This window comes from Rhinoderma darwinii, chromosome 3 (assembly GCF_050947455.1).
Source record: "Rhinoderma darwinii isolate aRhiDar2 chromosome 3, aRhiDar2.hap1, whole genome shotgun sequence".
Taxonomy (NCBI): Eukaryota; Metazoa; Chordata; class Amphibia; order Anura; family Rhinodermatidae; genus Rhinoderma; species Rhinoderma darwinii.
The window spans coordinates 376990085-377015015 of NC_134689.1; the positions used below are offsets into that span (position 1 = coordinate 376990085).

At 39.7% G+C, this 24931-nt stretch overlaps 1 protein-coding gene and 1 long non-coding RNA gene across 2 annotated transcripts; one reads left to right on the top strand and one right to left on the bottom strand.

Moving 5' to 3' along the window:
* Window positions 1-609: 609 nt before the first annotated feature.
* On the top strand, window positions 610-13871 carry LOC142748302 (uncharacterized). Its single transcript, XR_012882223.1, has 4 exons — window positions 610-685; window positions 8471-8635; window positions 9390-9454; window positions 13103-13871. It is a non-coding gene; the product is annotated as an uncharacterized LOC142748302 (long non-coding RNA).
* PCP2 (Purkinje cell protein 2) lies at window positions 923-7440 on the bottom strand. Its single transcript, XM_075855586.1, has 4 exons — window positions 7366-7440; window positions 3178-3304; window positions 1218-1378; window positions 923-988 (listed from the first exon to the last, which is right to left on the bottom strand). Exons 1-4 carry the CDS (start codon window positions 7438-7440, stop codon window positions 923-925), a joined length of 429 nt encoding a protein of 142 aa, XP_075711701.1.
* Window positions 13872-24931: the final 11060 nt, after the last annotated feature.

The window sequence follows — 24931 nt, forward strand, 5'->3', positions numbered from 1 at the left end:
CAGGAGGAGACACAGGAAAAAAAAAGGGAGGAGAGAGGAGGGACTATGCATTTTTATAAATCCTGGGTGACTCTCTGACTTAATGACAGATGATAAAAGTAGCTGCTGTAACTTTGATCCTTCCTGATATTAACCATAGGAGGATAAAGAGGTCATAAGCATAACTGATTGATATATAATGGGGAAATAAAGCAGCATAAAGTGAAGCAAAGTTACATGTTAATTTTTTAGCACAGATACACTTTAATATGGTGGCAGGTAAAGAGTATGGTTTGTGCACTACTTAGCCTTCCTGTTAGCTCAATTCTTATTCAGACGTGAATAATGTGAGAAGAAATTTAGGTAGAGGAACCATTTAAGACTTCAAATATATTTTCATCACACCAGATAAATAATGTGAATCTCTCTCTATGACTAGTGCATTAATTTCAGTAGAGTTTAGGAAGAATTTGCTTAGCGTATCTTAACGCAAATGTATGTGGCTATTTTGAGATAAATGTATTTTCCATGGTTCTGAGAGCCAGCCACTTATATACAACTAACATAAAAAGTTGAATAACTTTGTCAATATATTGTACTGGGCCTAAGTTACAGCTTTTCTTGTTGATAGATTGCCGACTGCGTCCAGTGACAAGCAGCTGAATTTCGAATGCCGCTCTGGATTATAATACAAACTGTAACTCAGGTAATTGAATACCAGTTACTTCACATTTTTTGTATGGTCCATTCATAGTGTATATAAAATCTAAAATGGTGTATAAATGTGGACATATGTTCTATATGTTTAATAACTTGATTTAAGCTGCTATAAGACACCGATGCAAAATACGTTAATTTCTCCGAAAATGGACATCATGGGTTTGATGGGCTAAGCCCTTGATTTTATGTTATTTTTGTATACATCTCTTTCATTCAGTAATTTTTAGAGGCCATCAGAAAATACTTGGTTCTTTAAAGGATAATTCCCAAGGAAGATCGCATGATGCAGCTAAAGCAATACACAGACAACATAAAGACAAACAATATTAACTGTGATTGGATAAAAAAAAACAAAAAAATGAAAAACAAATATGACCCAACTCATCTTCAAACATGAAAATCCTCCAACAGTCTGAAAACACTTTAGACTACCCTGTCAATGGTATAGATAGTAGGATAGAAAGATTACATAAAGTCAGAGTGGTAATTTAATTTCGAATGCTATTCAGATTGCTCACCTTCACACCCCCATTGTCATGGGACACCCTGCGAGTGGGCACAGTGTCTGGGAACGCTGGAGACTTGGTAAACTCTGCTCTCTGGTCATCCAATCTACGACTTTGTGATTGTGCCAACATATCCATCAAATGGTTCATCTCAGGAGGTGGGGTGGTTGGAGCTGTGAAAGGAAAAAGACTTACTTCTATTGGTATTTTGGTGGAGGATGCTAACAAAATATTATGGTTGGGGCTTTGGACCAACATGAGTAACAAGACCAGTGGCAGTGAAGTTCGAGGCAGATTCTGAAAATGTCTTGGCATCATTTGTACGAGAGATTCCAACACTTGATGCCTTTTGGATAGAGCAGCATTGAGTTTGTATGTGCCCCCTGTGCTGGAATAGGATTCTTCTAAGTTTCCTCCCAAACGCCAAAAACAAAAAGGTAGGTTAACTGGCTTCTTAAGGAACTGGTCTTAGAGTGTGGGAGTCAGATTGGAAATCTAGATTGTAAATAACCAAAAATATAGATATGGGAGTACCATCTACTCTACTATTTCATGACAGGAGTCCGGAAATAGCATCCACCAATTGTCATCAATTAGTATTTCTAAGTATTATTTTATCTTTTATTTATTTAGACATAGACATACACTTAGGGCCAATTAACCCACTGGAAAGTTTTGGGAAATTTTGGTTCCTGTAAAAAGCAGATGCAACCTGAACACACAACCTCTATAAAGAGGTTTGTTGCCCTCCTGGTCAAAAGTGAACATCTTTTCCCAGCCTAATATACTGTGGCGTCGTGCCAAAACGGAAATGGAATGGGGCATGTAGACCTGATAAGCACCATGGTGTACTGCATAGCTTAGTAAGGGCCCTTAGTAAGGTTTGTCAAGTGGTGGGGACCAGGCATTGAACTCATTGTGCGGTTCTGAAATCATAGCCATATATTGCAGGATCTTCAACACTAAACAGTACAGAGACCCCACAATGTTCCTGATCTGGCGTGTTGTCAGTTGTTGCCTGGGGTAAATCCAGTGATCCAACACCAAGGTGGCTGCGTGTGGGAGATTCGGGTGTGGATTCTGGTTCAGTAGATTCAGGCTGAGGATGCAGGTTAGGAGGGTGCTCATATTTTCTTATTGCTATGGGGACTTCCCATAGAAATAATTATCTATTCCATGCATAAAAAGAGGCTACTGTTCCAGCACAGATATTAAAGGGGTTGTCTAGTTTAGGCAACACATTTTTATATGCCCCAGCAGAGAATTATGAGTTAAGAGGGAATGAACATTTAGGACTTTCATCTATTAACCAATAAAGAGGGCAGTGATAAAGAGTGTCTCCCACTCTGGAGGACCCAGCACCTCCATGCATTATATAGACAAACTCCTTGTGCGTGATGCTTACTAGATACTGTATTGCGTTTGGACTGTGTAATGCATTGTAAGACACAGTGTCAATGTTTTGGCTGTATACATATGCAATGGAAATTGTCGCAATGTAATTGCTGTATGTATTATACTCTTTAATAAAAAACAATTGGAACACATGCATTATATAGACAGTCCATGCATTTCTATGAATACTGTGTAATGCTTCACTTTCCCTGTGGTGGTGCTAAAGGGAAATCTAACATTTGTTCCAAAATTCCACCATAGATTATAGCTGATCTCCTAGCATCTGAATACCCTGTGATAATGTTATCTTTGGAGGACCTGACTTACAAAATGGATTGTCCAATGCAACAACCCCATTAACTTATTTTCCTGCTTGAGATGACCATGATCCAATCACATTTCGGTATTTGGAAAACCCATTTTACATACAACCTAAAATTTTGTTATCATAGATGGACAGATTATTGATGTCAATGCTCATTGGCAACATCTACCAAATCATCTATGGCCATCTGTAGGAGAAGCCACAACACACCAGGCTTGACTACTCACGGATACTGATCGTGAAGGGACTTACAGCTGTTCTTTCCATCTTGGTCTCCTCTGCTGTGGACAATCTGGATGCTGCATCGCTGCTCATCTATTCTTCCACCCTGAACATGGGTGAGAAGGTTGAAGAAACCTTCCTGTTCCTTATTGACTTCCTGCAATGGAAGAGGCAAGTTCATCAATGAAATACAGCACATCTGACGAAATTGTCTTTAATAACCTCAAGCAACAAAGTGACCCGTTATCTGCAGAAGGGCACTGCTGTGCGGCCAGCAAGTCTTTATCATCTAGGGTTGTAGTTTAGACAAGTTAAAACAACATTGTTTTGTTCAAGGGCCACATTGTTAAGTTGTACCACTTCCAACGGCCACAATAAAACTTAAATGGATATCCACATCTGATACATTTATGGCATATTGACAATTCCATGCATTTATGTTTGGTGCTGGTTCTACTTCTGGGACTAATACTTATCAGTAGAATGGGGGTACCCTGCTCCCCCATTCGGCAATTCACAGAGTTTCAGAACTACCATAAACTACAATGTAAAGAGTAGGACTCATGTGCAGCCACCTCTCCACCTCATCTCTACCTCTTTGCTGAACAGAGAGGAGTCCCCAAATATGGTGACCCCAGAGTTGGCTGGGGACCGCACAGAACGTTGATGTGGGCCGCGGGTTGTGTACCCAATATATAAAATGTAGAGACGACTTGATATACCTGCTTCCTCCGGTGAAGTAGAGGTTGGTTCTTAACCAAATAACGAGATGAACATTTTTATTGGTATTATGTGGTCTGCTGTATCAGATATTATGGTTCTATTCACCAGATCTCAAGGTAAAGCTCGCCATAGATATAATGCTAACGATCGAAACAGAAGAGACTACTGATAAAGTAGTTAATATATAAATAAGAGAAACAAGAAGTCCATAATTATCAAAAGAAGTTGGAAAAGTAGAAAATCTTTATTATAAGTCAAAAACCCCTTACGTTGGTTATGCTTATTGGGTGTAAGCTCTCACCTCATCGCTTACTTCACCTGACATACACTTTCTTTTCTGCATATCTCCCTGGTTTAAGATAGAACATAGATGTGTTTCTTGGTATACTATATATTGTTTACATATATTTTTGATATACTGTATCATACTGTGATCCAGTTATAAAGACTTGTTTTAGATTCTCATGTTTTTGACTTATAATAAAGATTTTCTACTTTTCCAACTTCTTTTGATAATTATGGACTTCTTGTTTCTCTGGTTTATATACTAATGATTTGGAGTCTTTATCTTCAATAAATGTAGTGGGTGGTTGTTACTCTTGTTTCCCACCCTTACATTTATATGTCCTGTGATACTGTCTTGTCTAATGATAAAGTAGTTAATTCTGATTGTGTCATCTCTCATTACTGCTATAGAAATTGTTTTAAAAAAGTACAGATCAAATGCTATGGTTGTAACGTTTAAACAGCTATCAGATGAGAAAATACATGGGCACATATATTTACAACATAGAAAATCATTCCCATTATTGTAGATATACTTTTATGTATGTCCTTTTACTGATCAACATCCCAATAGTGAAAAATACCAGAACGATGGATGGATCAGGGGAAACTAGTCCTGTGTATTGCAGATTAAATCGATCAAACGAATAAGTAAGACTTAAAGGGGTTGTCTGCTTTGGTTAAACTTTTTTTATTGGAAGCTAAACCACAGAGCCTCCCTTCCCACCCACGATCAGCTGTAATCTGTGAGGGATTCCGATAGCAAGTGTTCAATTTCCCTGCAGCTCCACCATAGGGGAAATTAAGTATTACACAGTTCCTATTGAAATCACTGTTCTGACCATATAATACAGAGAACTGCCGGGTCCTTTAGAGCAAGAAAAGCTCTTTGTAATCGCTCTAATTTCTGATAGTCATGAATGGGGAGCCATCTCTATTAAATACCTAATAGGGTATGTACAAAATGTGTTTTTAATCCAGACTACCCCATTAAGGCGATATACAAGGTTTAGTAGCTCGTCTACTTTTAGCTAGGGCTACATGACTTTAACCCAAAGTTACACTTGAACTCAACAGTTACCCATACATAATCTATTGTTCTAAGAGGAGACACTCAAATCTGGTCAGGAGAGCGGATTATATACACTCTTCTGAACAATTGAAAGGAGAAACCAGGAGAATTGAGTTTCACCAGCAACCATCCTAGATCAAAACCTTGCTCCTACCCAACTATTTAAATTCTACCCCCCCCCCCCCACATATATATATATATATATATATATATCTATGGAAACACACTGATATGAAAATGGTTATTCATTTTCCAGACTTGGCTAAAGAGAGATTGGGCATATATCCTTATATTTCTAAATAGGATTTCTTTATGCATGTAGTTAACCCATAATTAACATCAGGCTTACTGGTCTGTAGTTTCGTGCATCCTTCTTGTTCGTATCACTTTCATTTTATTTCAAGCATGTTCTAATGACCATGAACAGGACCATAAATATTCGGGAGAGGTCTAACTTTATAACAAATGTATGTAATGGCGTCAAGGTCCCATTTAGCTGGTGCAGATCCACCAAAAGAGTCCTTTCTATTAGGGCGTCTTATAGAAGCCCCAAGTTATAGGTGTTTCTCCTAGTGAAAAATATTCAAAGGTTCCCAATGTTGAGATCTTCCATTGGAGGTTAGAGCCTAATTCCCATTTAACAGATAAATGGACCTGCTATAATGTTAATTCTCACCACACCATTTTTTGTTGTTGTCCAAAAATCAATCACATTTTTCTGGTCTGCAGCCAGCCCATTAAGCCATGTTATCATAATCAAGACCACCTTAATTATACCCTTAATACTACAGACCATGTATTCTGCCTAATTCCCTCCATTATATTAGGTATTGTGTATTAAATGGGAGGTCTGTTTTAGAAAAACTTTTTCGAATACCATATTAGGGGCCTTTAATAAAGAGAGTGTCTCTTATTTCGGACCGACCTCTACCAATAAGCTGGAGAAGAGGGCTAGAAAGAGTATCTCTTTCTCCTGAGGACCTGCTACATTCATTTATTTCTTAAAAAAGCATATTGTTTTCAATGGGCGATGTAATTCTTAATTTCCCCTATGGCGGCACTGCAGGAAAATGAAACACTTACTGCCAGCTGATCACAGTTGATTGATGGGGGTCCCAACAGTGGGGTTTGTCTAAGGCAGAAAACCCTTTTAAATCTTGGGCTACCCTATTTCATGTTCTTCTCAAAAAACGTTGTGACAGATAGCATCAGCTCATCCCACTGCAGCCCAGGACCAATGCATCACATATACTATGGATGCCATGCATTACACCATGTTGTTTAGGGAAAAGCAACCTTAAAGAATGCACAGGTTATCCTGCCAAGATGCTGCCAATGAGCCTATAAATGATTGGCATTGCCATGTCTTAAAATGTAACATCTTTTTACCATAGTTGACAACTGCTGCAGAGCTCCAGATCCCCAAAAATCAGGACATAGCCATGATTTATTTTTTCAATATTAACTGTTGACTTCACCTTTATCCTGTTGCCCATGCAGCTGTGGGGAAATTGATTTCCTGGTGGCTGTTCTACTCTATTTCTTAATTACCTGTGTCTGTCAGGGCATGTTGGGAGTTGTTATCTTGCAACATCTGTAGAGCCACAGGTTAGAGGTTACATAATATGCAAGGGTAAAGGAAGCTGGATCCAACTTCCTTTACCCTTGCTGTCTACTCATCGTGTGCCGACACGAGGATTCGTGCGCTGTCAGCGACACCAAGTTACGTGTCAGGTGAGCTGGAGGATTCCTCCCCCCCCCCTTTTTTTCTAAGTTACATAATATGCTTTGGCTCCAGTGTTTTTACTGAGGCATATAATATGCATGTATAAGACCAGAATGCTTTGCAGTGGGCACATTTTCTACAAAATTCTATCCAGGGCTGGAATTTTCCATAGAAATTATCAGTTTTTTTACATTTTATTATCGTGTCTATCACAATACTGCGCTCACAGTCACTAAAAACTATGCCAATGAAGAAAGTAAAACTAAACATGTCCATTTGTTGATTATAATGTGAACAAGGAACATAAAGCTCATCTTCTAGGCAGAGACAGTTCCTAAGAGAAGTACGAAACAACCATGTATCCTCATCGAGAGTGTCCTCCCACCCCACACACCATAAATACCCCTCTTACCACAGGCCCCGATTCCGGATCTGATATAGAGTCCTTCCTGGTCTTGTCCTCCTCAGCACCATCTACTGGCTCCATCCCGTTTCTTCCGTTCTCTGCTCCTGGTGAGCAGATATCTGTGTGCCCATCTCAGCTGTGCAGCCCTATAAAATGTCCTGTGGGATCATCATGCCCTCCCTTCCCTTGTACAGATCATTAAATCATCCCATAATAAGGGAGGCCCCATCTGCAGGAAGGAGCTGGTTAATCCCCCATTAAGATTATCTGGGATAATTGTTAGTGGAGCAGAGGGTATATGTTGGTCTGTGTGTTTACATATTTCTGGTATTATAGGGATGCCACTGCATTGATATCCGCTGCACTATGACCGTCTGGACAAACAGTGCACATATAATATATATATATATATATATATATATATATATATAAAAATATATATACATACATGTATTTACATGTACTGGAATTCAAGGTCATTCTGTGGAAACGGAATACGTACTGGGACTATGATATATGTTTTGTACAACTTATTTTTACGTTTTTAATAAATATTTCATATTTTTAATAGAAAAATATATTTTTATTACTGCATAGAATATCCGCTTCAGTAAAACTTTAATAATAGCATATCTATACATAAATCATACACAAAAAAGAGCAAAGTGCGTCAGCGCTGTTCCCGTCGCGTCGAGCAGTCTAGAGCGTTGGTTTTAATTATCCATCAAGCTTTTTTTGTTATATGCATCGCGATCGCTACCTACTCGTGGCATTTCAACTTTTTCCAACCCTGCAAAGGTTAAAGGGATTATCTGGCTTTGTTAAATCTTATGGCCTATCCTTAGAATAGGCCGTCAATATTAAATTGGTGGGGGTCCGACCAACTGTTTGAAGGGGCCGGATAGGCCATCAATTGTAAAGTCCCTTTGCAGGGATTTAAAAAAAATTGCCATAAGATACATCTAAGAAAAAAAGCGCGATTCATAATTAAAACCAACACTTTAGGTAGTTTAGGATTTACCGATCGTAATGATAAGTGTGTTTTTATAAATCATTGTCACTTTTTGATTCTATGGCTTGTTTTATAATGTTTGTTGTATTGTTGTCATAGCATTGTCGTCAGACTCGCTTTAAAATGAGTGTACTGACGCCATGACGTAGATGAGGTCTTGAGAAAGTGTGTATCAACGCAAAACAGCTATTCAGCTCACTGTCTGTACCCGTCACCATGATTCACATTTAAAAAAAAATAAAGGAACGAAGGAGTAAAACAAAGGTGAGTGCTGCGTCTCTTCTCTATTTATATATGGATAAATATATAATCAGTGGGGAGTTTTGGAAAATTAATTTTTCATGAATTGTGATGGATTGGACTCCACACTGAAACTTCTCTTAGGCCCCCTGCACACTACCATGCCTGTAATCATGGTCCATGATTACGGGCACGGCCGGCCGCGGACAGCCACCTGCATTTGCACATGTCCTATCTTTTGCGGAGCCTTTCTTAAATATACGGGAAGGTGTCCTTGGGCAATAGAAATGAATGGGTCCGTAACTACGGTCCATAATTACCGATCAATTCTACGGTTGTGTACATGGGGCCTTACTCTGGGTGAGTCTTCTTCATAAGCCTTGACAACTGACCATCACCTTGAGTATATTTAGTGCTCAGATCAGCAGTTGTCACCATTAAAGTCCATCCCTAGGCCCCAAGTCAGGGTTCCTTCAGTATAGGAGCAATAGTAGATGGAGTTGAAGACATCCTATGCATCCAAGTGGAGTGTAGGGCAACTTGTCAAAGATACAGAGAAGAGCGAGTTGATGGGCACAGCCATGGGAGTACATCTAGAGTCCTAACCTGTCTCTGCTGTGGTGACACTAGTCTACAATTCTTGTTAGGTGTGTAACTAGATAATAGTAATATACATCTGCTAGTCTGATTCTTCCCTCCGTTCTTCATTTCATGTGCAAAGAATGGATGTTTTTTACTTCTAGGAGACTTTGGATTATTTGTCCTGTTTACTTTCCAGGGAGCAGAAAAAATGAAGAAATACTTATTGACATGTGTTAAAGATACATAGAAGAGATTGTTAGTGTAAGTTGCCATTTTGTGTTCATTCTTAGATATTGTACTTTCTTTGATTTTGTACCTATAGGTGGCACTAGATCGTTTCCCTCCTTCTGGGGAAGAGGTATTTTGTATTCCTGGCAGTAAGATGGCCCAGTATGTGTGATCATACTACAGGGTGGGCCATTTATATGGATACACCTAAATAAAATGGGAATGGTTGGTGATATTAACTTCCTGTTTGTGGCACATTAGTATATGGGAGGGGGGAAACTTTTCAAGCTGGGTGTTGACCATGGCGGCGATTTTGAAGTCGGCCATTTTGTATCCAACTTTAGTTTTTTCAATGGGAAGAGGGTCATGTGACACATCAAACTTATCGAGAATTTCACAAGAAAAACAATGGTGTGCTTGGTTTTAACGTTACTTTATTCTTTCATGAGTTATTTACAAATTTCTGACCACTTATAAAATGTGTTCAAAGTGCTGCCCATTGTGTTGGATTGTCAATGCAACCCTCTTCTCCCACTCTTCACACACTGATAGCAACAACGCAGAAGAAATGCTAGCACAGGCTTCCAGTATCCGTAGTTTCAGTTGCTGCACATCTCATATCTTCACAGCATAGACAATTGCCTTCAGATGACCCCAAAGATAAAAGTCTAAGGGGGTCAGATCGGGAGGCATTTCTTCTGCATCCTCTTCTCATCCAATACACACCATAAGAGCTGTACCCATTGGACAGTTTCTTAGAATTAGAAGAATTTGCTCATCAGAGGAAACTTTTGAGAAACAAGCGTTTGAACTGACAGAACGCTTTTTGAGTCGTGGCTATAGTAAGAGGTGCATCAAGAAGGCCTATCATCGCGCTAAAACCACCCCAAGGGAAAATCTTCTATTTCCTAAAAATGCGCAACGAATCGACTCTCGGGTGAGGTTTACTACAAACTATCATTCGAGATGGCCTCAGATGAATGACATTCTGAGACAGTTTTGGCCCATTCTCCTTGCAGATCCTAATATTGAAAGACATGTCACAAAATTCCCCTGTGTCTAGGCTCGTCGCTCACGTAATTTCCGTGATCATATAGTGAGAATCCATTATCAACCGAAGAATTCAAAATTCCCTTTTGGGACAAAGGGACCGAAATGGGGTTGCACCCCATGTGGGCATTGCATTGCGTGTCCGAATATTGACAGAGCTACTACATTTGTGGATGCAAAAGGCGAAAAAACATACAAAATCACTCACCACATCAATTGCTCCACAAAGGCGGTCATATAGTACATAGTACATAGTACATAGTTTGTACGGTTGAAAAAAGACACATGTCCATCAAGTTCAACCAAGGGATGGGAAAGGGGAAGTGGGATGGGAAAGGGGAAGTAAAAAATGTCTACACATAGCAGTTAATATTTTTTTGTTCTAGGAAATTATCTAAGCCTTTTTTAAAGCCATCTACTGTCCCTGCTGTGACCAGCTCCTGCGGTGACTATTCCATAGATTCACAGTTCTCACAGTAAAGAAGGCTTGTCGCCTCTGCAGGTTGAACGTTTTTTTCTCCAGACGGAGGGAGTGCCCCCTTGTTTTTTGAGGGGGTTTTACATTGAACAGGATTTCACCATATTTTTTGTATGCGCCATTCATATATTTATATAAGTTAATCATGTCCCCCCTTAGTCGTCTTTTCTCAAGGCTAAATAGATTTAGTTCTTTTAATCTTTCCTCATAACTTAGATTCTCCATGCCCCTTATTAGCTTCGTTGCTCTTCTTTGTATTTTTTCCAACTCCAGGGCATCCTTTCTATGAACTGGAGCCCAGAACTGAACTGCATATTCTAGATGAGGCCTCACTAATGCTTTGTAAAGTGGTAATATTACATCCCTGTCCCGCGAGTCCATGCCTCTTTTGATACACGACAATATTTTGCTGGCCTTTGAAGCAGCTGATTGACACTGCATGCTGAAATTTAGTTTATGATTTACAAGTACACCCAGATCCTTCTCAACAATTGACACCCCCAGTGTAGCTTCCCCTAGGACATATGATGCTTGCAGGTTTTTTCGTACCCAGATGCATAACTTTACATTTATCTACATTAAACTTCATTTGCCAAGTGGACGCCCAAACACTTAGTTTGTTTAAATCTGCCTGCAATTCACAAACATCTTCCATAGTCTGAACTATATTGCATAGCTTGGTGTCATCTGCAAAAATAGAAATAGTGCTATTAATCCCATCCTCTATATCATTAATAAATAAGTTGAATAATAGTGGTCCCAGCACTGAACCCTGGGGTACACCACTTATAACCGGTGACCATTCAGAGAAGGAATCATTGACCACAACTCTCTGGATACGGTCCTTGAGCCAATTCTCAATCCAATTACAAACTATGCTTTCTAAACCTATAGTCCTTAATTTACCCATTAGACGTCTATGAGGGACAGTGTCAAATGCCTTTGCAAAGTCCAAAAACACTATATCCACAGCGGCCCCTCTGTCTAGACTTCTGCTCACCTCTTCATAAAAACAAATCAGGTTGGTTTGACAACTTCTGTCCTTTGTAAAACCGTGCTGGCTGTCACTTATAATGCTATTTATTGTCACATAATTCTGTATATAGTCCCTCAATAGCCCCTCAAACATTTTCCCCACAATTGATGTTAAGCTTACTGGTCTATAATTACCCGGCAAAGACCTAGAGCCCTTTTTGAAAATAGGCACCACATTTGCCCTGCGCCAGTCCCTCGGCACCATACCACTCATGAGAGACTCTCTAAATATTATGAATAGGGGGACAGAAATAACTGAACTAAGCTCTTTAAGAACTCTAGGGTGTAACCCATCTGGTCCCGGGGCCTTGTGTACATTTATTTTATTTAATTTAGCTTGGACCATATCTACATTCATCCAATTCAGTTTATCAACTGATATATTAACAGCACTGGCACCGGCTACATCAGCTGCTCCTTCTTCTGTTGTATATACAGAGCGGAAGAACCCATTTAGTAACTCTGCCTTCTCTTGATCCCCTGTGACCAACTCCCCATTACCACTATCTAGGGGTCCTACATGTTCAGACCTGGGCTTTTTTGCATTTATATGCTTGAAGAATTTTTTAGGATTTGTTTTACTATCCTTGGCCACCTGCCTTTCATTTTGTATTTTTGCTGATTTTATTACATTTTTACAGATTTTATTAAGCTCTTTATATTTTACAAAGGCTACAGCTGTACCCTCATATACTATGCAACATGTCCCTGTCCAAAAATATATATTGGCTTAACATCCAGAGCTAAAAGTTAGGGTCAGGGAACACATGCGTGACATTGCTGGGGCAGAGACTGTTGATTCTATAGACCAACTTAAACTGAAACCCATAGCTCGTCATTTTAAAACACATCATGCGTGTAATCCCAAGGATCTAAGGGTTAGGGGCATCGACTGTATTAAAGCGGGTATCCGAATGGGAGACATTGGCCAAAAATTGGCACAATGCGAGTCAAAATGGATTTGGACTCTCAACACCCTAAGCCCATGCGGCATAAATGAAGTTCTCAGCTTTGCGCCGTTTCTTTGACCTATGGTATCCCCAGCGGTTCCATTTTTAAATTGTTGCATTTATCTGTTTTTAATTTTTAGATTTTAATTCACATTCTCTAACATCTAGATAGACGGGTTGTGAAGCACCATATATGCCCACTTTGTTTGGAAAGATGGAGGTGGATATCAGAATATGATCGTTGGAAGACGCGCAATAAAGAACTACTTTTAACAAAATCTTACAACTATTACCTGTTTGAACATTGCATGCAGTATTTGATCTATTTGTAGTATACGATATTTCGATAGATTTTCAGTTGCCACATTGGTATTTCCTGTATAACAGTGTACTAATATGGGTGATTATAATATTGTTTTTAATATGTTTGTATACATACCACATGTGGTTTTTACACACACTACATTTTTAAGTATATTCCCAACCTTGTGTTTACATCAACACTCTTTTGTTCATCAATATGTTCAACACTTACACTTGCATAAATTCTTTTCCACATTCATCATTTTTCACGCACTTCACTGTTCTATTCATTCATTATTTTTACGTTCACTCACACTATCACGTATTACGGTTCAATCAGCATGTTCATAGTATATATTTATTGTATATATTATATCCATGTATAATTCACCATTTTCATTCACTGTTACATATCACATTTGTGCGTCCTCTACACTATTTTTGGTCGTACCTTTACACACATTCACACTTCATTCCTGTTTTGCGTTTTCTCATATCACGCACTTTTTAAGTTTTTTTCGGTTTTTACACTTGTCTCCTCAACAAACATACAAAATTTGGCAGAAATGTTCTTCTTTTCTATCGGTATTATTGTATATACTTGCTAGTATAGCTATAAATAATAACATCATTTTCCATCATATATATGGATTTATAAGTGAATATATGTGATTCTGCACTACTGTACGATGTGCGATTCCTACTATGTTTAATATTTACTTCTTCTGTTCTTATATGTTGATATTCCACCTGTGCTTCATTTTTCCAGTTGTTCTACTCCCGTTTATTTGGAGCTGTATGTATCCAATGGAGGGCGGTGTTTTGACACATACTGCACTTTGCAGATGATCAGCCCAGCGCTTACGTCAGGGGGGAGTGTCTCGGGCGTCTTTCGTCTCTGTGTCTTCATCTGGAGGGTCGGAACATGGGTGCCACGTGCGCTCCTGCTCCGACCTCCTATATGACGCGGGGCCGGAAGTGCGTCACGAGTCTGCTCTGTACCTCACGCATGCCGCTCTATAGTGGCCGATCTCATTAAGCAACTATTCCACCTCATGTGCCCTAAACTTTCCCATTGGATCGCAGTTCCTTAAATACCTTGTTCCGCAGGAGAGACGCCACCCCCGGACGAAGGCCTTTCCTGCCGAAACGCGCGTCGGGTCTGGTGTCTCTGCAGTCTGCAGGAGCATATACATATGGGTAAGCGGTTTGTGGCCATACATCTGGCTTCTTTCTATGTCATCATGTTTACATACATTGACTCTAAGCAGTAATATAGAAACAGCATTACGTTACTTCATGTGAATATATCTATTTACTATATGTTATTCTATCCTCCCATGTTGCTTCTGCCTGCAGGACACTTGCTTGCATTGCATGGTTCTATTTATATTCATCTACTTTGTGTGTTTATGTCAAATAAAGCTTTTTCATATTTCTATTAAACTAAGTGTTAATTGACCTTTATTTATAGGCTAGACTTGTGGCACATTAGTATATGGGAGGGGGGAAACTTTTCAAGCTGGGTGTTGACCATGGCGGCCATTTTGAAGTCGGCCATTTTGTATCCAACTTTAGTTTTTTCAACGGGAAGAGGGTCATGTGACACATCAAACTTATCGAGAATTTCACAAGAAAAACAATGGTGCGCTTGGTTTTAACGTTACTTTATTCTTTCATGAGTTATTTACACGTTTCTGACCACTTATAAAATGTGTTCAAAGTGCTGCCTATTGTGTTGGATTGTCAATGCAACCCTCTTCTCCCACTCTTTACACACTGATAGCAACACCGCAGAAGAAATGCTAGCACAGGCTTCCAGTATCCATAGATTCAGTTGCTGCACATCTCGTATCTTCACAGCATAGACAATTGCCTTCAGATGACCCCAAAGATAAAAGTCTAAGGGGGTCAGATCGGGAGGCATTGATCTGCGGACCTGCGGACCGTATATCACGGACTGAAGACGCTCGTGTGAATCCGGCCTAAAACAGATAGTAATACCACACAAAATAGTCACTAGTTAACATTTCCCATATGTCTACTTTATGTTTGCATCGTTTTTTGAACGTCCTTTTATTTTTCTAGGACGTTACAAGGCTTAGAAATTTAGCAGCAATTTTTCACATTTTGCTGTAAATTTCAAGTCTATTTTTACAGGGACCAGGTCAGTTCTGAAGTGGCTTCGAGGGCCTTATATATTAGAATCCCCCAATAAATCACCCCATTTTAAAAACTGCACCCCTGAAAGTATTCAAAACAGCATTTAGAATGTTTCTTAACACTTTAGGCATTTCACAGGAAATAAAGCAAAGTGGAGGGGAAATTTACAAATGTAATTTTTTTTGCCGAAATTCCTTTTTTAATACATTTTTTTCTGTAACACAGAATGTTTTACCAGAGAAACACAACTCATCATGTATATTTATCCCACATGTGGCCCTAGTGCGCTACTGGACTGAAACACAGGCCTCAGAAGCAAAGGAATATCTAGAGGATTTTGGGGCCTCCTTTTTTTTAGATTATATTTTATGCACCATGTCAGGTTTGAAGAGGTCTTGTGGTGCCAAAACAGTGGAAACCCCCCAAAAGTGACCCTATTTTGGAAACTACACCCCTCAAGAAATTTATCTAGCGATATAGTTAGCATTTTGACCCCACGTTTATTTTCCTTTATTTATTGGAGTTAGTCTGTGAAAATGAAAATCTACTTTTTTTCCTGAAAAACATAGAAATTTTTAATATTTACAAGGAATAAAGAAGAAAATGCACCCCAAAATTTCTAAAGCAATGTCTCCCGATTATCGAAATACCTCATATGTGGTAATAAACTGCTGTTTGGACCCACAGCAGGGCTCAGAAGGGAAGGAGCGCCATTTGGATTTTGTAGTGCAGAGTTTGCTGGATTGGTTTTCAGTGCCATGTTGCGTTTGCAACGCCCTGGAGGGACCAAAACAGTGGAAACCCGCCAAAAGTGACCCCATTTTGGAAACTACACCCCTCAAGGAATTTTTCTAGGGGTATAGTTAGAATTTTGACCCCACAAGTTTTTTGCAGAATTTATTGGAATTAGGCCGTGAAAATGAATATCAACATTTCTGTCCAATAAAATGTTGCATTTTTTCATTTTCACAAGGTATAAAGGAGAAAAAGCATCAAAACATTTGTAACGCAATCTCTCCTGAGTACGACAATTCCCCATATGTGGTCATAAATGTTTTTTTTATTAGAAATTTATTAACCCTTCAGGACTGATCCTTTTTTTGCTTTTTCATGTTCGTTTTTCACTGCCCGCCTTCCAAACGCCATAACTTTTTTACTTTTCCATCAATAGAGTGGTGTGAGGGCTTATTTTTGCGGGAGGAGTTGTAGTTTCTATTCACATCATTTAAAGTACCATATAATGTACTGGGCAACTGAAAATAAAATTCTTTGCGGAGTAAAATTGGAAAAAAAACTGCAATTCCTCCATTATTTTTTGGGTTTCGTTTTTACCGCTTTCACCGTGCGGTAAAAAAGACAACTTAACTTTATTTGCGTCTCAATACGATTACGATGATACCAAATTTACATAGGTTTTTGATTGAGCGGTGTGAGGGCTCATTTTTGGCCGGTCGAGCTGTAGTTTTTATTGGTACCATTTTTTGGTACATACAACTTTTTGATCACTTTTTATTACATTTTAGAGCGAAGGTGACCAAAAAAGTGATTTTGGCGGTCTCAATTCTTTATTTCTTATGGCGTTCATCATGCGCTATAAATGACAGTTTTACTTTTATTCTGCGGTTCGGTACGATTACCGAGATACCATATGTATCATTTTTTTTGTTTTTCAGCGTTTGACCAATAAAATCACTTTTTTATAAAATAATAAATTTTTTGTGTCACCCTATTCTGAGAGCTTTACCGAAGTATCGGGAGTGTGAATAGACATCACGTCCTGGCTGGAGGTGATGTCTATTCACTCTCAAGACACTTCGGTAAAGTTAATGTGGGAGTATGTGACAGTACAGCGTGATCCCACGAGATCACGCTGTGTTGCGAGTACTGCTAAAAATGAATGGAGAGAAATGTAGGACGCTTATTGGTCACTGATTGGTCAGGGTCATACACTTCTCTGTACAACACCCAGTTGGTAAAAAAGTAAACACGCCCAGTTGTCTATTAACCTCTTAACGCCGAAGGACGGATATATCCGTCCTCAGCAGCTGCTATTTCGCGCAGGACGGATATATTCGTCCTGTGATGGCGCGGGTACTGCCACTGTACCCACGCGATCAGCGGCAGGAGCACGGCTGTTATACACAGCCTGGCTCCTGCTGCAACTGCCGGAATCAAAGCGCGCTCCGATTCCGGCAGTTGAACCCATTAAATGCCGCTGTCAATAGTGACAGCGGCATCTAATGTGTTTGACAGAGCGAGAGAGCTCCCTCTGTCACCCCATCGGCGCTCCCGCAAACAAATCGCGGGTCGCCGTCGGGTTTCCATGGCAGCGGGGGGTCTAACAAAGACCCCCAGGTCTGCCTTCAGCATCTGCCTGTTAGGCGATGTCGGAGGCATGACCTAACAGGTTGCCTGTCAATTTTACACTGACAGGCAATAATGCTTTGGTATACTAAGTATACCAAAGCATTATATATGCGATCAGCAGATCGCATAGTGAAGTCCCCTGGTGGGACAAAAAAAAAACATGTCAATCAGTTAAATAAAGTTGGTGAAAAAAAAATAATAATAATTACAGTGAAAATCAAATAAAAAGTGGTTTTATTTAGTAAAAGTGTCAAAACAAATCACACATACACATATATGGTATCCCCGCGATCGTAACGACTTGAACAATAAAATGAACACATTAATTAAACCGCCGGATGAACGGCATCCAAAAAAAACGCAAAAAACGGCAAAATTCTCTCTTTTCTCCCATTCCCCACATAAAAAATGTAATAAAAATTAATCTACAAGTCCTATGTACCCCAAAATAGTACTAATGAAAACTACACATTGGCCCGCAAAAATCAAGCCCCCATACGGCCACATTGACGGAAAAATTAAAACGTTACGTCTCTTGGAATGCAAGTAATTTTTTTCTAAAAGGCTTTTTATTGTGCAAACGTAGGAAAACATATAAAACCCTTACATATTTGGTATCCCCGTAATCGTGCCGACCCATAGAATAAAGTGAACATGTTATTTACGCTGCATAGTAAACGGCGTAAATTTATAACGTGAAAATCAATGCTGGAATAGCTGCTTATTTTCAATACTCTCCTAAAATAAAGTTAATAAAAGTTAATCAATATATTATAAGCATCTAAGAATGGTACAATTACAAAATACAACTCGTCCCGCAAAAAACAAGCCCTTATACGGCTATGTTGACGGAATAAAAAAAAAGTTACGACTCTTGGAATGCGACCGTGAGAAAGCAAAAAATAATCCTTGGTCGTTAACGTGCAAAATGGCCCGGTCATTAAGGGGTTAAGAAAGTAATTCGCATAAATCTAAAATTGCTCATAACTTGCTCAAAATTGATCGTTTTTCAAAATAAAAACCACTGTTATCTACACTACCGTTCAAAAGTTTGGGGTCACCCAGACAATTTTGTGTTTTCCATGAAAACTCACACTTATATTTATCAAATGAGTTGCAAAATGACTAGGAAATATAGTCAAGACATTGACAAGGTTAGAAATGATGATTTTTATTTGAAATAATAATTTTCTCCTTCAAACTTTGCTTTCGTCAAAGATTGCTCCATTTGCAGCAATACCAGCTGCCTGCTTCTTCCCTAAATAGTTCTTGCATCATTTGGAGGTGTGCTTTGGGTCATTGTCCTGTTGTAGGATGAAATTGGCTCCAATCAAGCGCTGTCCACAGGGTATGGCATCGCGTTGCAAAATGGAGTGATAGCCTTCCATATTCAAAATCCCTTTTACCTTGTACAAATCTCCCACTTTACCAGCACCAAAGCAACCCCAGACCATCACATTACCTCCACCATGCTTGACAGATGGCGTCAGGCACTCTTCCAGCATCTTTTCAGTTGTTCTGCGTCTCACAAATGTTCTTCTGTGTGATCCAAACATCTGAAACTTCGATTCGTCTGTCCATAACACTTTTTTCCAATCTTCCTCTGTCCAATATCTGTGTGCTTTTAAAAAGCCCATATTAATCTTTTCCTTTCATTATCCAGTCTCAGATATGGCTTTTTCTTTGCCACTCTGCCCTGAAGGCCAGCATCCCGGAGTCGCCTCTTCACTGTACACGTTGACACTGGCATTTTGCGGGTACTATTTAATGAAGCTGCCAGTTGAGGACCTGTGAGGCGTCTATTTCTCAAACTAGAGACTCTAATGTACTTGTCTTGTTGCTCAGTTGTGCAGCGGGGCCTCCCACTTCTCTTTCTACTCTGGTTAGTGTGTGCGGTCCTCTGAAGGGAGTAGTACACACCGTTGTAGGAAATCTTCAGTTTCTTGGCAATTTCTCGCATGGAATAGCCTTCATTTCTAAGAACAAGAATAGACTGTCGCGTTTCACATGAAAGCTCTCTTTTTCTAGCCATTTTGAGAGTTTAATCGAACCCACAAATGTAATGCTCCAGATTCTCAACTAGCTCAAAGGAAGGTCAGTTTTATAGCTCCTCTAAACAGCAAAACTGTTTACAGCGGTGCTAACATAATTGCACAAGGGTTTTCAAGTGTTTTCTAATCATCCATTAGCCTTCTAACACAGTTAGCAAACACAATGTACCATTAGAACACTGGAGTGATGGTTGCTGGAAATGGGCCTCTATACACCTATGTAGATATTGCATTAAAAACCAGACGTTTGCAGCTAGAATAGTCATTTACCACATTAACAATGTATAGAGTGTATTTCTGATTAATTTAATGTTATCTTCATTGAAAAAAACTGTGCTTTTCTTTCAAAAATAAGGAAATTTCTAAGTGACCCTAAACTTTTGAACGGTAGTGTACATTACAGCACCGATCAGATTATGTAGGAGTTAGGGCACTTATAATCTGGGGACAGAGCCTCTTTAAGTCAGGAACTAAGACAGAGATCAATAGCTGGAAAGTGGACAATGGAGCATGTTAAGCAAGTAGACATGACACATACGTGTCAATTTACAGGCCTCAATTAGTATTCTGTTCCCCCTCCCCATGGACCCACTAAGTATATGAGGCCTGAGAGGCTGATTTAAGATCACAATATTCCCTTTCGCTTCAGGTTAATGGTTCACTTTGCTTGAGAAGTAGAACACTCTTCCTCAGGCCAACCAAATGTATGTAATGGGGTACAATATAGAGGTTGGGGGACATAATAGGGAATTCAATGGCCCTCACCATATGCCCGTATGGGGACCACATACAGTATTTCTGATATCGTCCGTACACCCACCTATAGACTTTGTGTAGTGTGTTCATACATGACTATAGTGTGGTCTCCTCAGTGTATTGAGGCCACATCTGCTCTGGGACTCCCAGAATAAACTGGTGGGGACTGGCACTTCTCCAGTAATTAGTAGATGTGAACTTTTTGGCAGATCTTATTAATGTGCAGAATATGGTAATATTTTAAGAGGATTGAATTTATATGATGACGTTTGGTAAGCACATTACTTTGCAACGTGTGTATATTTCTATTTCCCAGAGAAAACAATGATTGGCTTCCTATAGTAATTAATAGACCTTAGACTATATTTTTCCCGTTGGTAATCGCCTTGCCTCTTCTCAAGGATATGATCCTATATAGACATCGATATTGGAAGAGTATAGAGGGCACGTGTAGTAACCAGAACATAGAATTATTATCTAAAAAAATATATTTGGCAGTCATAACTCATACAGATGGTTGTCAGGTCTGTGCGTGTTAATCCATGGGAAGGATTACTCGGTATAGGGCCAAACGGAGGTTACCATCTCTTCTGGGCAGGATAGATTTGATCACAAGGTCACTCACCTTAGGAGAACCATAGAAGGGTGTTATTAATAGATGCAGTAACCGACCATCACTGCAAAGATGATCAATGCTACCATTTTGTCTCCTATAGTCAGCCCACTAAATACTCCATGCTACTCACATCAGTGGACATGCTGGTACTTGTAGTCAAAGCACAGGCAAGAGGGAGGGGGGGGGGGGGAGAACCAGCTTCTTTTAAAGGGTGTTTTATGATTAGAAACATTACGCCAGAAACAGCGCCACTCTTGTCCACAGGTGGTGTCTTGAACAGCACATATTCACTTGAATGGGAATGAGCTGCCATATCAGACGGTGCCGCTGTTTCTGTGGAGGGGGCTGATCTTTTTTTTTTCCCTCATCTCATACAACCCCTTAAAGTCTATTTGTTTAGTCATATCTTGGACAAAGAGTTAACAGAGATTAGAAATATATCTTTTATTATTTATTTTTTTTTATTTAGAGTTGTCTGTTATTGTATAACCTTGATATTTTTTTTTGATTGCCATTTGTTTGGCTTAGGGACTTATAATTTGGGGTTCTGCAGCAATGTGTACACACAGTATAACTAGTATTACATACCTTGGCTGGATCTACCTTGATTTCCCTCTTGTAGCCAATTCCTTTGGCTGTCTTACTAGGTTGCCTAGAGACCACACAACATCCTGTCTGAGTGACCACCAATTAAATACATGAAGCTACATACACATAGGTTTGTCTAGTATAGGGTACATTGTAGCTTTATGATCAATCAACAGAAAGTTATGTTCTAATGAAGGATGTAACGGCAGAGTGTTAGGCTTTATCCCTTTCCCGCACTCTCAGATGTGCCCGCTCCAGAAGCAGCAGATTGCCTGACAGCCTGCTACAACGGTCAGGACCAGTGAACTAGTTATGCCCTTAGATGCTGTGGTCAATAGCGACACCTAATTGGTTTTACAGAGGACCACTGGCATCCCTTTGACGGGATGCCATGACAGTTGGGGGCCTAACAAAGGCTCCCCAGGTCTGCCATGTAGAGGGCCTTTTAAGCCATGCCTAAGGTAGGGACTAATGGTCTGTCTGTCTGCAGAACACCGATTTACAGAATGCTTTGCACTACAGAAGTATTATAATGTATTATGTTAAGAGAGCAGAAAATATCATGTTCAGTTGGGCTAAAAAAAAAGTATGAAGAAAAAAAAAAAGGTTCAATAAAGTTTACAAAAAAGTAGTAAAAAAAAAACCCACTATATAATTTTAACTATATAAAAGTTAGCCTTAATATGAATGCGGTAATAAAAAAAAATTGCATTCATAAAGCCGCATCCTGAATCCAAATTTTGTGCATAATAATTTTGAAGGCATATTCTTTGATCTGGTTAATGACCGGGGGGTGACCATCCATATACATTTTGCTGGCCCCTTAGTATCACGTGCGTGTCCTTCTGGTGACTAGTGATGGCCCCATACACTCTCCCAGGATGCAACACAGACGTTTCCACTTGGGTTTATGTATTCTTTATTAAATTATCACAATAAATCAGAGAGAAGTTTTATTAGAAGTCGTTACAATCACTTTACAGGGGAGAATTTCATATACAATCTTTACTTTCACGTGAAGGGTGATCTGTGTGGAATGTGTTCAGTGTTTTTTAGTAAAGTATTGGTCAAGTCTACATTTATAATCTTTACTGTACACCAAAAGGAGATGGAGCTTAGGCATAGACAAGCCTTCTGGACCACAAACACCTTACAACCCCAGAATACCAAAGAGCAGAGACTTTACAACTTTACGCCCGGGGAGTTTACTTACCAAGAAAGGTGCAGTGAAGCCCATAGCAACCAGACTCTGGGGGATTGTATCAAAACTTGTGTCCATAGCAACTAGATTGCTGCTTTTACTATCAAGCCATCACTAGCAAAAGTGGCCATAGGCAACACCACTGCTTTTATTTGCCCTGTACTTTGTATACTGTTTATAAAATATAAGGCTAAAGCTGCAGGCCATAATTGGTGTTACATCACCATGTGCGGCGAGTACCTTGTGGGTAAACGGTCTTAAATAAGGAGCAATGTGGCACTGGAAAAAAGCCTCTGCCTTCTTCCCCAGGAACAGCGCACCCACACTAATTACGGACGTAATTTGGGCGTTTTTGCCCCGAATTACGTCCGAAAAATGCGGCTTGAAAGCGTTGACAAACATCTGCCCATTGAAAGCAATGTCAAATGACGGCGCGTAAATAGACGCCCGCGTCAAAGAAGTGACCTGTCACTTCTTGGGGCGTAATTGGAGCCGTTATTCATTGACTCCAATGAAAAGCAGCGCCAATTACGTCCGTAATGGACGCGGCGTTCAAGCACATGCCGTTACGGCTGAAATTACGGGGATGTTTTCTCCTGAAAACATCCCCGTAATTTCAGCCGTTACGGACGCTGCCGTGTGAACATACCCGAAGACTGATCCTATTTCAGATGGTGCAGTCGCGGCAGAACATCTTGATTTAAAGGGGAGTTCCAGTCAAAATCTTACTCAATGTGTTCAAATCCATGGGCCTTTGCTTCGAATGTTGTGGCAGTTTCAGTAAGAAGTGCCAAATGGGCTTTCCTACCATTAGCAATGATGGCATATCGATTAGTTAAGCCATTAATGTTGGATTGGTGGGAGTTTGACAGCTAGGACTTCACCCCTGAGAATAAAGTGCTTGTATATCTCATTTGCATCTTTGTTTTCTTCTTTTAAAATATCATCCCTACCGACTTGACAAGATGTTGGAGTTGCAACACAGCCCCACAATGCTCCTCTAGTTTTGGAGTAGGTGGTGGTTTTAGTTCTATACCCTTAATCCTTATGGTTGGAAAACCATTACATTTTTTTCTAGATCTCTTTACTTCAGTATATTGGTGATGCGGGTTTTAGATCACAGCCTTCACCAGGATGATCGTCTCAAATGTCTTAGATCACAATGTAGGTGCTAGATAACTCCAGAGCCCCAGCTGAGGATACCGGGCCCAGTCTGGAGAAGAGCTGTGGACCTTTTGGTGACAGAAGCAACTAACGGACTCTCAGTCGGAGTCAGCACACGAGTTGTCTTGTCCCATTACACATCCTCTTTGACAAATAACGGATTACAAAACACAAAGAAGGGGGATTTAATCAAAAGTAATGCTAGGGGAAAAGTGGAGTAGAAGTCCATAGCAACCAATCAGGTTGCATCTCTCATTTATAGAGACCCTTTTGAAAATAAAAGGCAGCGCCCTAATTGGTTAGTATGGACTTCTACTCCATTTTTCTCTTGCATTACTTTTCATAAATCTCCCCCGTACAGAAGAATGGAGTGACTGTAAATCAGTGTAAGCTAGAGGACGGAGAATACTGATAACACACACACACACACGTGTATGTATGTGTATATATATATATATATATATATATATATATATATATATACACATACACAAACACACACACACACACACATAAAAATGAATATTAAAATGCACACACATTTTCAACTGCAATATTAAAAACAAAAATGCAAGGCACCGTATACAGACGTATTCACATAGACTGATGTGCACATACGCTGGACGGTTCATTCACATCCAGTTTCACAGAAGTTCTTCCTGCTAAGCATCCACGGTCCCCTAGACAAAATGATGGACACCTAAAATATCTCCTGTATCTGTGCAGTCTGTCAAACTAATGCCACGCTCCAGGATGGTAGAAAAACCCACCAGTCTCCTTGCCCGAAA